We start from the raw sequence: 13,770 nt of genomic DNA, 5'->3' as shown, positions 1-13,770 counted from the left end.
AGGGAGGGAGGAGATGGAGGGGGGGGAGGGAGGAAGGAGGGAGGGGGAGAAGGGAGGGAGGAGGGAGGGGGAGAAGGGAGGGAGGAGGAAGGAGGAAGGAAGGAAGGGGAGGATAAGGGGGGTTGATGGGGATGGAGTGGGGGGGAGGGGGAGGGAGGAGGGAGGGGGGGAGAGGAGAGAGAGGAGAGGGGGGAGAGGGTGCTGCACCAATGCAGGAGAGGTTTGGGCCCAATGGGTCCACTTGGTCTAGTAGACTATAAATTTGAGTACACACCCCCGCCAAACTCAATTGCTATCAACCATCTTGGTTTTAAACATAGGGAAGTTCTGAATAGTCTCTTAATTTGAGCACACACTCCCACCAAACTCAATTAATTTCAACCATCTTGGATATAAACACAGGGGAGTTCTGATTAGTCCCTTAATTTCTCACACCATGGCGAAAACCTTCATAGGAGTGAGATACTGTGTTAGGTACAGTGATAGATATTTCGGGACAAAGAAAAGTTATTTGCACAAGTGTCCATCAAAACTGACCAGCAATAGATGGAACTGGACACAGCTCAGCCTCAAGAGGACAAGGAAGGCCGAGATTTCAGTTCCCTTCGATCCCAGAGCAGGGGACAGCATCATCCACAGTCAATGAATCCCCTCAGCCTTCTGGACATTGACAGCACACAAGGACGGGGTACAATCCCCCCACTGTTATGCTTGCCCCAGGCTCACCAATGACCGACACAACGCTGTTCCAGCCAGCTATCCATTCTATCCAGCTGAACACAATAGCAGTCTTCATTTAAACAGACATTTGAACATTGTCACAATTGAACATGAATCGACAAGGCATATACGGTGACACGGATGACCAGCTCTCCATAGTTCCATGTAGTTTCCTATAACTCTGACTGAGGGCCACACCTCCCTCCCAACCAGGACCAACAAAGATGGCCGACTCCGCCATCCCCTTCGTGGCCGCCGATCAGAAGTATAGGAAACTTTGGAGGTGACTGAGACAAACACGATGAGTTCCACTTAACCAATGTTGCGGATGGATGATGTTGAGGCTGCATGAACCCACATTTTGGTGCCATTTCGCCGAGGTCTTTGTTCACTCACTAACTAAGCTACTCTTCAAATGGGGGCCGATTAACAAGGTGTTCTGACTCCTCCCCAGACAAGAGATCGTTTTAATGACCCCCCCCCCCCCCCCCCACCATCACCTCCCCTGCCTGGCGGAAGCAGTGGTCCAAGTCTCTGCTACCCATTCCAGCCAAGTCTCACCCTCCATTGTGGCAATACGGAAGAATGCCAACAATGGGATATATCAGCATGTGTTTATGTGTCTGAGCTGTGGAGGGAGGGGGAATTATGATTGTTCTCAGAAGAGTGTAAGAGGTCGGTCAACTCAGGACCAGGCTGGCTCTCAATCTCCATCATTCCCATCCCTTCCTCTTCTATACTGGCCCACCAACTCCCCCCTCTTTGATCCTCCCTGCCATTGACCTGCGTTGATGGCGGTCAATTAACCTGCAGGTACGTTTCTGGGATGTGGGAGGAAATCAGGGACATCTGAAGGGGAAATGTCAGGTCTGGGTGGAACCCCTGGAGCTACGAGGCAGCAGCACTAACCGCTGCGCCGCCCATCGATGACGACACATTGGAAGGGGGCGCCGCATTGTGGTTCCCCAATGTTTGTCAGGACTGTTCCCACCACCTCGGTCTACACACGAGTTGTCCCACTCTAGACCCCTGGAGTCATTAAGCTGGAGAGAGGGCAGCGATTTACGAGGATGTTGCCAGGACTCAAGGGCCTGAGCTACAGCCAGAGGTCGGGCGGGCGAGGACTTTATTCGTCAGAGCGCAGGTGGCTGAGAGATGATCTTACAGAGGTGTACAAAATCATGAGGGGAATAGATCAGGTGAATGCACAGTCTTTTACCCAGAGTAGGGGGAATCAAGAATCAGATCACGTAGGTTAAGATGGGAGGGGAAAGATTTAATAGGAGCTCGAGGGGCAACGTTTTCACACAGAGGGTGGTGGGTATATGGAACGAGCTGCCGGAGGAGGTAGTTGATGTAGGTACTATAACAGCATTTAAACACTTGGACAAGTACATGGATAAGAAAGGTTTAGAGGGATTGGGGCCAAAGTCATGAAGGTGGGACGAGCATCTTCGTTGGCATGGGCAAGTTGGGCCGAAGGGCCTGTTTCCGTGTTAGATGACTCTATGACTGCCTCTCCTCACTAAGCCATCAGTAGGAGCCCAATATTATGGATCAATAGACAAGACGGTTACAAAATGGGGAGCGTGCTGCATAGAGGGGCCTAAGAGAAAGAGAAAAGGCTTCTCATGAGGAAAAGCGCTTGGGAATCTATGAGGTGCATTGGAACACTCGCCTCTGCACCCTGGGACCTGCTGGTAACGGCGATGTTACCCTGTATGGAGCCTCGATGGAGGATTAGCCGCCTCTTGGGTAGACGGGACAAACTGACAATTGTTCTCTGGATACACAGAGCCTTTCTGCAGAGGGAGCTGAAGGCTGTGTGTGTGTGTGTGTGTGTGTGTGTGTGTGTGTGTGTGTGTGTGTGTGTGTGTTGTGTTTGTGTGTGTGTTGTGTTTGTTTGTGTGTGTGTGTGTGTTGTGTTTGTGTGTGCATGTGTGTTGTGTTTGTGTGTGCATGTGTGTGTGTTGTGTGTATGTATATATGTGTGTGTGTGTATATGTGTGTGTGTGTACATATGTGTGTGTGTATATATATATATGTGTGTGTGTGTGTATGTATATATGTGTGTGTGCGTGCGTGTGTGTGTGTATGTATGTGTGTGTATGTGTGTGTGTGTATGTATGTGTGTGTATGTGTGTGTGTGTATATGTGTGTGTGTGTGTGTATATGTGTGTTTGTGTGTGTATGTGTGTGTGTGTGTATGTGTGTGTGTGTGTATATGAGTGTGTGTGTGTGTGTGTGTGTGTGTGTGTGTGTGTATGTGTGTGTGTATATATGTGTGTGTGTTTATGTGTGTGTGTGTGTGTGTGTGTGTGTGTGTGTGTGTGTGTGTGTGTGTGTGTGTGTGTGTGTGTGTGTGTGTGTGTGTGTGTGTGTGTGTGTGTCCATTTTAACTTGCCCGTGCAGCCCCTGGACCCTGCACCAGGGGGACATTGACTACCTTCCACCTCCTATCATCTGACAGCAAAATCACGGGTCATGCAACTTCAAACATGAAGTCCTGCACCTCAGGGCGAGGACAGCTGCAAAACAGTCCCAATGGTTGAAGCCAGCGGTGGTGAAGCTGGACAACACATGCACTTTGTAAGCTGAGGCCATTCATAACAACACCTGCAATACCATTCACACAAACTGATTCATTCCAGATCCCAGAGTAAGTGCTGAAAAATAATCCCACCGCTGATCAATTGCACTTAAAAAATATATATTTTAGACCTTTGCTTTAGCTGCAGAGTTCAATAAGGGGATCTTATCGAAACGTATAAGATTATTAAGGGGTTGGACACGTTAGAGGCAGGAAACATGTTCCCAATGTTGGGGGAGTCCAGAACAAGGGGCCACAGTTTAAGAATAAGGGGTAAGCCATTTAGAACTGAGATGAGGAAAAACTTTTTCAGTCAGAGAGTTGTGAATCTGTGGAATTCTCTGTCTCAGAAGGCAGTGGAGGCCAATTCTCTGAATGCATTCAAGAGAGAGCTGGATAGAGTTCTTAAGGATAGCGGAGTCAGGGGGTATGGGGAGAAGGCAGGAACGGGGTACTGATTGAGAATGATCAGCCATGATCACATTGAATGGCAGTGCTGGCTCGAAGGGCCGAATGGCCTCCTCCTGCACCTATTGTTATTGTCTAATAATCTATTTAAACACCTTGCTATTAAGTTTAGTGAACTGTTTTAATGAGATCAGTCATCCATTGAGGTTATCACTTTATCAACCCTTCTCGTGCCACAACTGTATCCACTAAATGTTAAATATTCAATGTTTGTCACAATATTATTTTATTCACAGAAAGATTGAGAGATTATTTTACTTTCAGAATAGTTGCACACTGTTCATCCTGAATCAACTGATAGTTAAATGTTAAACACTTGAAGTTTGTTGCTTTTTATCCAGAAAAAGATTGGCAATTTTGTTAACTTTCAGAATAATTTCACTGTTCATTTTGAATCAAATAATAACTAAATATTAAATACTTGAATTTTGCTGCTAAATTATTTTATTCGTGGAAAGATTGGAAGATGATTTTACTTTCAGAATAGTTTCATTCTTTTCATACTGAATTGAATAATAACTAAATATGAAATACTTGAATTCTGCTACTAAATTATGTAATTCGCAGAAAGATTGGCAGATTATTTTACATTTAGAACAGTGTCATACTTTTCATCCTGAATCGACTAATAATTATTTTATCCACAGAATGATTGGCAGATTATTTTACTTTCAGATCTGAGATAATTTATCACCAAGGAATTTTAAAACACACTTTCTCAATATACTGATAATTGTCACTGAACCGATCTGGTCAAAGCAGTTGGATTAAAATTCTTGACTGTTTTTTTAGCTTTTATTAGTGGGCGTCACATTATCAGTCGAGATTAGGGTTGCTACCTGTCACGTATTAGCCGGGTCATCCCGTATATTGGGCTAAATTGGTTTGTCCCATACGGGACCGCCCTTGTCCCTTATTAGGCCCAGGGGGGCGCTGTAGGCCCGGACACTTTAGGCCCGGGGGCCGCTGTAGGTCCGGACAGTGTAATTTCGGAGGCCCGGGCCTAACTGAGGTTGCATAGCAACCCGCCTCCCGGCCGCCATTGGTGGAGCGGGAGCACGTGGCCGCTGGCTGGGTGAGGTCACGTGGGGTGCGGGGCGGTGACGTCACCTTGTCCCTTATTTGAGAGTGAGAAAGTTGGCAACCCCTAGTCGAGATCCTGCCCTAACAATTAATGCCTTAAGGATTGTGACTGTACCCGAGTCAACTTGTCCCACCACCCCTGGTATATTTGGCGTTCCCCTTGCTGTTACAAACACAATTTATCAGAATTGTTGTACAGGATGGAACAGCAGATGCTGGTTTACACCAATGATCGACACAAAATGCTGGAGTAACTCAGCGGGTCAGGCAGCATCTCTGGAGAGAAAGAATGGGTGGCGTTTCGGGTCAAGATCCTTCTTCAGGCTTCAGTCTGAAGAAGGGTCTCGATTCGAAATGTCACCCATTCCTTCTCTCCAGAGATGCTGCCTGAGCCGCTGAGTTACTCCACCATTTTGTGTCGATCAGAGAGGCTTGGTGTTTCCCAAGTGTGGTTGAAATATTAAGAATGGAATTCAACTATTCTTAGTGCTGCCTTTATGCAATGAAGAGCCTGTGATTTGCAGTTACTTGCATTTTTAATAAACAATCATTATTATCTTTTTTGGGTGATGGGACCTTTAGAAAGAAAAAATCAGAAGGGATTTCTTTAGCCAGAGGGTGGTGAATCTGTGGGATTCATTGCCACTGACGGCAGTGGAGGCCAAGTCATTGGGTATTTTTTAAGTGCAGATTGACAGGTTCTTGATTAGTAAGGGTGTCTATGGTTACAGGGACACGGCAGGAGAGTGGGATTGAGAGGGAGGGATAGATCGGCCATGATTGAATAGCGGAGTAGACTCAAAGGGCCGAATGGCCTAATTCAGCTAATTTTTTGTGTTATTATAAGGGTTATGTAGAGAATTATTTTGGTTATTTTTATTTCAGTTTAGAGATACAGCATGGAAACAGGCCCTTCGGCCCATCTGGTCCATACCGACCATCAACCATCACCCATTCACACTAGTTCTATGTTATCCCACTTTCTCATCCACTCCCTGGGGTGAATTTACAGAGGCTGATTAACCTACAAACCCGTACACATTTGGGATGTGGGAGAAATCTCACACGATCACAGGGGGAACGTGCAAACTCCACACAGACAGCACCCGAAGTCAGGATCGAATCCGGGCAGCAGCTCTACTATTTAATGTTAAACAGTGCACAAAGTTATTGGCAGCTATTGATGTTCTAGGGGTGGGATGGGATTCGATCTTTTTGGGCTCCTCTGACTTGTCCAGCGTAACGTGTGTTGGAGCAACAAGGAACTGCAGATGCTCGAATCATGAACACAGCACAAAGTGCTGGAGAAACTCAGCGGGTCAGGCAGCATCTGTGGAAGGAATGGACAGGTGATGTTTTGGGTTGGGATCCTTCTTCAGACTGACTGTAGTAGGGGGGAGAAAGGTGGAGAAGAGTTGGGAGGGTGGAACGAAGCCTGGCAAGTGATAGGTGAATACAGGTTGGCACCCCCCTCATTATGTATCCACCTATCGCTCGCCAGCCATTGCCCCATCCCCTCCTCACCCTTCCATCCATCTCCCCCCCTACTACAGTCAGTCTGAAGGGTCCCGACCCAAAACATTGCCTATCTGTGTCCCCCTGAGATGCTGCCTGACCCGCTGAGTTACTCCAGCACTTTGTGTCCTGTGCAAGATTGCAGTAACTGCAGTTCCCTCTGTCTATGGCTACTTATTCCTTTGTTTGAGGGACGTAGAGAGAATCCAGGGGAAATATAGGCTGGTAGGTATAGTCATTTTGCTGACAGGATAGCACGCAGCAAAAAAAGTTTTTCGCAGTGGGCTCGGTAAATATGACATTAAATAAACTGCACTAAACTGAACTGAGAAGCTAATGGAGAGGATTCTTCAGCACTTTGTGGAAACAAGGATCTGCAGATGCTGGCTAATAAACAAAGGGACACAGAGTGCTGGAGTAACTCAGCAGGTCAGGCAGCATCTCTGGAGAAGAGGGATAGGCGATGCATTAGTTCGGGACCCGTCTTTCCCCAACTGCACACAGCAGAGGCATATTTACGGCCTAATTACGTGTAATTGAGTTACATTTACACCCACTTGAAATCCATTTAATTCCTCTTGTTGTAGCAAAGGTTGTTTTGGAGTTCTAAAGAAGGGTCCCGACCAGAAACATCGCCTTTCCATGATCTCCAGAGATGCTGACCTGACCTGACCTGACCTGACCTGACCTGACCTGACCTGACCTGACCTGACCTGACCTGACCTGCTGAGTGACTCCAGCACACTGGGTGTGCTGCAGCACGCTTTGTGTTTTGCAGTGGGCTAACCTGTTGGGGGTTGTTTCTGTTTTTATGAATGGCCGCTTTCCGCGAGACACACTCACGTACGTGAACGCACACTCACATGCACGCACGCACGCACACTCACACGCACGCACACACACGCACGCACCCGCACACTCACACACGGGCATACGAACATGAACGTACGCACATTGACACGCACGCACACTCACACACGGGCAGTCGACGTGAAATGCAGAAGGCAGCATGCCCAGACAACTTACAGAGTACAGGAGGCGGAGGGTGTGCAGACTGAGGTGCCTCGGACAGAGGCACAGCACTAGACAGCTTCCTCACAGCATTGCTCTCAGCGCCCTTGGCTAGAGGCAGCATGCAAAGGGACGATGGAAACAAACACACAGAGCACGTTACACAGTAAACAGAATGGGTGATGGCACGCACCACAAGGTGAGGAGGGGGCTTTGGGGGAGGGGGGGGCAGGGGGGGAGTAAGGGGTGGGGAGGAGCAGGGGGAAAGAGAGGAGGAAGCAACCCCCACCTAAAATAACCAGTGGGGCCAGCCTCACAGTCACATTTATTCCGAGACTCGCACTTCACGGGAGGTTGGTTGGAAACGTGCAGGGAAGGCAGAAACCTAGCGAGTCCCACTCCCCACCTCCCCCCCACCCCCCACCCGTCCCATCCCTCCAAATCAAAAATCATCGCTTAAATCAGAAGCGGGTTAAATCACAACAAGGACCGCAGAGGGCACAGCCTCACAATAAAAGGACGTACCTTTAGAATGGAGAGGAATTTCTTTGGTCAGAGGGTGGAATTCATTGCCACAGGCGGCTGAGGAGGCCAAGACTACTGGCATTTTTGAAGCAGAGATTGATAGGTTCTCGATTAGTGCGGGTGTCACGGGTTATGGGGAGAAGGCGGGAGAATGGGGTTGAGAGAAAAATAGATCAGCCACGATCGAATGGCAGAGCAGACTTGATGGGCCGAATGGCCTAATTCTGTTCCATGTCATGGTGAGGAAGACACCGACTTATCATCCAGAGTAACCCGAAGAAGGGTCTCGAGCCGAAACGTCACCCATTCCTTCTCTCCTGAGAAGCTGCCTGACCCGCTGAGTTACTCCAGCAGTTTGTGCCTACCTTCGATTTGAACCAGCATCTGCAGTTATTTTCCTATCCAGAGTAACCGGACAGTCTCTACATTCTGGTGGCTTGATAAGGTTAGGGGGGGGGGGATAGGAAATTGGAGCAATTCAAAGGTTACTGGAGAAAGGCAGGAGACCTGATGGTCTAATGACCAATCCTGCAGCCGCCCTGGATCCTGGGAGCACGTGTTTTCCACTCATTTGTTCCGGTCGTTAGTTATTGTTAATTCATTATTAATTCATTAACTGCAGCTTGCAACTGCACGCGGCTGTGGGTGGCTGTCGGGTGGTCTGGATGTTCTACCGACAGCCTCAGGAGTCAACACTTCAGCAGAATGGGAAGGAGGTGCCGAAACACGACACAGCAGCGGGAGATTGTCGGCAACACAAAGCAGCAAAGGACAGGGTAACGAAGAGTGCCCGTTTCACCAGACACTGGTGTCCCTACACTGGTCACGGTGGCGCAGCGGTAGAGTTGCTGCCTTACAGCGAGTGCAGCGCCGGAGACCCGGGTTCCATCCCGACTACGGGCGCTGTCTGTACGGAGTTTGTACGTTCTCCCCGTGACCTGTGTGGGTTTTCTCCGAGGTCTTCAGTTTCCTCCCACACTCTAAAGACGTACATGTTTGTAGGTTAATTGGCTTGGTAAATATAAAATTGTCCCTAGTGTGTGTAGGATGGTGTTTATGTGCGGGGATCGCTGGTCGGCACGGACCCGGTGGGCCGAAGGGCCTGTTTCCGTGCTGTATCTCTAAACTAAACACGGCACAGTTGATCCCCAGAGCACAAGTTTACCAACTCAGCACCACTCCAGTTACCCCGGTGCTGGCAGCCTCCCGTGTTATTCCATCCATTCATTTGCCTTCTCCACACTCTGTGGGTTTTGCATTTTGCTCTTTAAAGCCCCAGGTGTGGGGATGAGACTTGTGCAGCACAGTGGCACAGCAGTAGAGTCGCTGCCTCCCAGCGCCAGAGACCCGGGTTTGATCCTGACTACGGGTGCTGTCTGTATGGAGTTTGCACGTTCTCCCCGTGACCGCGTGGGTTTTCTCCGAGTGCTCCGTTTTTACCCCCACATCCCAAGGACGTGCGGCTTTGCAGGTTAATTGGCCTCAGTAAAATCGTCCCTGCTGTGTAGGATAGTGCTAGTGTAAGGGGTGGTCGCTGGTCAGCACGGACTCGGTGGGCTGAAGGGCATGTTTCCGTGCTGTATCTCTGAAGTCTATTGCTATTGAGGGTGTGCAGCGTAGGTTTACTAGGTTAATTCCCGGAATGAGGGGACTGTTGAAAGACTGGAGCGACTAGGCTTGTATACACTGGAATTTAGAAGGATGAGAGGAGATCTTATCGAAACGTATAACATTATTAAGGGGTTGGACACGTTAGAGGCAGGAAACATGTTCCCAATGTTGGGGGAGTCCAGAACAAGGGGCCACAGTTTAAGAATAAGGGGTAGGCCATTTAGAACTGAGATGAGGAAAAACTCCCTGACAGTCAGAGAGTTGTGAATCTGTGGAATTCTCTGCCTCAGAAGGCAGTGGAGGCCAATTCTCTGAATGCATTCAAGAGAGAGCTGGATAGAGCTCTTAAGGATAGCGGAGTCAGGGGGTATGGGGAGAAGGCAGGAACGGGGTACTGATTGAGAATGATCAGCCATGATCACATTGAATGGTGGTGATGGCTCGAAGGGCCGAATGGCCTCCTCCTGAACCTATTGTCTATTGTCTATTGGCATTGGGAAAGACAAAGTCCAGGCAAAAGACATGGAAACTTGTCGGGCCTTGGGCAGCACGGCGGTGCAGTGGTAGAACCGCTGCCTTGCAGTGCCAGAGTTCCATCCTGACCTCAGGTGCTGTCTGTATGGAATTTGTGCGTACTCCCTGTGACCGCATGGGTTTCCTCCGGGTGATCTGGCTTCCTCCCACATTCCATAAGACGTGCTTGTTTGTAGGTTAATTGGCCCTATGTAAATTGTTCCTAGTGTGTAGGGTATGAATGAGAAAGTGGGATAACATAGAACATGGGGTGATGCTACCTGACCCACTGGGTTACTCCAGCACTTTGTGCTTTCCTCCCACGCTCCAAAGACGTGCAGGTTTACAGGTTAATTGGCTTCAGTAAATTATAAAATTGTCCCTAGTGTTGAGTCTGAAAAAAGGTCCCGACCCTGAAACGTCACCCGTCCTTTTTCTCCAGCGATGCTGCCTGCCCCATTGAGTTACTCCACCACTTTGTGTCTGTCTTGTTCTGAGAAATGTTCTACTGCTCACCATTTACCTGCACCATTAACTGCTTCACTGTTAACTAGCTGGTAGACCGGGGGTGTAATCTCAACAACCACGGGCGGCACGGTGGCGCAGCGGTAGAGTTGCTGCCTCACAGCGCCGGAGACCCAGGTTCGATCCCAACTACGGGTGCCGTCTGTACGGAGTTTGTACGTTCTCCCCGTGACCTGTGTGGGTTTTCTCCGAGATCTTCGGTTTCCTCCCACTCCAAAGACGTGCGTTTTGTAGGTGAATTGGCTGGGTATAAATCTAAATTGTCCCTGGTGTGTGTGGGGTAGTGTTAGTGTACGGGGATTGCAGGTCGGCGCGGACTCGGTGGGCTGATGTGCCTGTTTCCGCGCTGTATCTCTAAACTAAACTAAATTAAACCAGAACACCAACCCTGCCTCGTGGCTACAATACCCGTGGGCTGAGGTGACACGTTTTGCGGTGTTAGGCACTTTTCTCAAGCTCTTGGCTATTTTTATTGCGACAAAGCAGCGTATTCTGACACAAGACTGTAGGGGCTCCTCCCCTCTACGGGATCGCTTCCCCTTTTAAAAACTTAGAAACATAGAAAATAGGTGCAGGAGGAGGCCATTCAGCCCTTCAAGCCAGCACCGCCATTCAATATGATCATGGCTGATCTTCCAAGATCAGTATCAAGATCATCCAAGATCAAGTTCTTGCCTACTCCTCATATCCCTTGATTCCGCTAGCCCCAAGAGCTCTATCTAACTCTCTCTTGAAAACATCCAGTGAATTGGCCTCCACTGCCTTCTGTGGCAGAGAATTCCAGCTTGTGTATATTCATGCCAGTGAAACTGAAGGCCGCTCAAGTGCACCACCCTGCAGTGTTGAATGCATGATGACAGCAGTGAAACGAAGGAAGACATCAAATGGTGTGGAAATGACAAACTTAAAATAGGTTGCATATCGCACCCGGAGTCATAAACTTACAGGATTGTGGGATTAATCCGAAAAGGAACAACACCAAGAAGATACAAGGAACAGCAAATGCTGGAATCTTGAGTAGAACACAAAGTGCTGGAGTAAGTCAGAGGGTCAGGCAGCACCTGTGGAGGACATGGATAGGCGACGTTTGCAGCTCGGGACCCTCCTTCAGACCATATGTGTCCCAGAACTCAGAATTTGAGTCCCAGCATTAACGTGTTCCCTTAAGCTTGGGAAAGGGCCACACAACAAATCTAATTTAGAGCTGCTGCCTCACAGCGCCAGAGACCCGGGTTCGATCCTGACCACGGGTGCTGTCAGTACGGAGTTTGTACGTTCTCCCCGTGACCTGGGTGGGTTTTCTCCAGGTGCTTGAGGCAGTGCAGCGTAGGTTCACGAGATTGATCCCTGGGATGGCGGGACTGTCATATGGGAAAAGATTGAAAAGACTAGCCTTGTATTCACTGGAGTTTAGAAGGATGAGGGGGGATCTTATAGAAACATATAAAATTATAAAAGGACTGGACAAGCTAGATGAAAGAAAAATGTTCCCAATGTTGGGCGAGTCCAGAACCAGGGGCCACAGTCTTAGAATAAAGGGGAGGCCATTTAAAACTGAGGTGAGAAGAAACTTTTTCACCCAGAGAGTTGTGAATTTGTGGAATTCTCTGCCACAGAGGGCAGTGGAGGCCAAATCACTGGATGGATTTAAGAGTTAGATCGAGCTCTGGGGGCCAGTGGAAGGCTGTGCCTTCTATTCTTTGAACGTTCTACCCTGAGATGAAAAAAGTTCTGATGGTCTCTGCTACGTAAGCCTTTCATCATTTAAAACAAGTCATGTGTGTTGTGTAACAGCTGAATCTGTTCAGTGGATAGTCAGTGGATATTTTTACGGCAGAGATACAGTAGATAGATTCTTGATTAGTACCGGTGACAGTTATGGGGAGAAGGCCATGATTGAATGGCGGATCAGCCATGATTGAATGGCGGAGTAGACTTGATGGGCCGAATGGCCTAATTCTACTCCTATTCCTTATGACCTTAATCTACTGCCCCCAAGTCTACAACACCTCAGTGAAATCCACCCACCACACACTGATATCCTCTTATATGCCTGCAGGGAATGCAGGACATTAAACTCTCGTAGATACCAAGGAGAAGCATCAAAGGCTTTGGAGGTTAACCTTTCTGCGTCACCCCAGAGTTACTCCAGCTTTTTGTATCTATCTTCGGTGTAAAGCTAATTCTGCAGTTCCTTCCTACCCACATGTCTGTCTATATTATTCCACTTTTTCATTCACTCCCTACACACAAAGGGGAATTTACAGAGGGCCGATTTAACCTACAAACCCGCACGTCTTTGGGATGTGGGAGAAAACCGGAGCACCCGGAGGAAACTCACGCGGTCACAGGGAGAGCGGGCAAACTCCACACAGACAGCACCCGAGGTCAGGGTCGAACCCTGGTTTCAGGCACTGTGAGGCAGTGGCTCTCCCCGCTGCACTACCTTCGCTGGCTTCTGGATTGGGATGAACAAAATACACAAGTACTCAGCAGTTCTGATGAAAGGTCACCAACCTGCAGCATTACTGTTCCCCTCTCCACAGCTGCTGCCTGTCCTGCTGAGTACTTCCACAACTTTAGGCTTTAGAGATACAGCGTGGAAACAGGCCCTTCGGTCCACCGAGTCTGTGCCGACCAGCAATCACTATCCTACACATTAGGGCCAATTTACAATTTTACCAATTTCACCACAAACTGGTCCATCACGGGTCCTGACCTCCCCTCCATCGAAGGGATCTACAGGAGTCGCTGCCTCAAACAGGCAGCCAGCATCATCAGAGACCCGCACCACCCTGGCCACACTCTCAAGGTACAGGAGCCTGAAAACTGTAATGTCCAGGTTCAGGAACAACTTCTTCCCTACAGCCATCAGGCTATTAATCACCACAACCCCAAATATGCACCAAACCATATAACTTGGGGGCATTGGTTTTGTCTTTGTACAGTATCATTGTTTGTTTTTATGTGTACAAGAGCGCTATCCTACACACACGATGGACAATTTACAATTTACAGAAGCCAAAGGTAGACACAAAATGCTGGAGTAATTCAGCAGGACTGGCAGCATCTCTGGAGAGATGGAATGGGTGGCGTTTCAGGTCGAATCCCTTTTTCAGACGTCTCGACCCGAAACGTCACCCATTCCTTCTCTCCAGAGATGCTGCCTGTCCCGCTGAGTTACTCCAGCAGTTTGTGTCTACCTTCGA

At 48.6% G+C, this 13,770-nt stretch overlaps 1 protein-coding gene across 42 annotated transcripts in view; it reads right to left on the bottom strand.

Moving 5' to 3' along the window:
• LOC144610450 (calcium/calmodulin-dependent protein kinase type II subunit beta) overlaps nucleotides 1-13,770 on the bottom strand; it is a 210,540-nt gene that overhangs the window by 40,832 nt on the left and 155,938 nt on the right. For 21 of the 42 annotated variants that reach the window (XM_078429161.1, XM_078429164.1, XM_078429163.1 and 18 more), the window contains one exon: nucleotides 7,403-7,498. The exons of the other annotated variants lie outside the window; for them this stretch is intronic. In XM_078429161.1, the coding sequence (XP_078285287.1) occupies nucleotides 7,403-7,498 (96 nt within the window). The remainder of the gene's footprint in view (nucleotides 1-7,402; nucleotides 7,499-13,770) is intronic. 42 annotated transcript variants of the gene reach the window in all.

Source organism: Rhinoraja longicauda, chromosome 36 (assembly GCF_053455715.1).
Source record: "Rhinoraja longicauda isolate Sanriku21f chromosome 36, sRhiLon1.1, whole genome shotgun sequence".
Lineage (NCBI taxonomy): Eukaryota > Metazoa > Chordata > Chondrichthyes > Rajiformes > Arhynchobatidae > Rhinoraja > Rhinoraja longicauda.
This window is presented reverse-complemented; position numbering and strand designations above follow the sequence as displayed.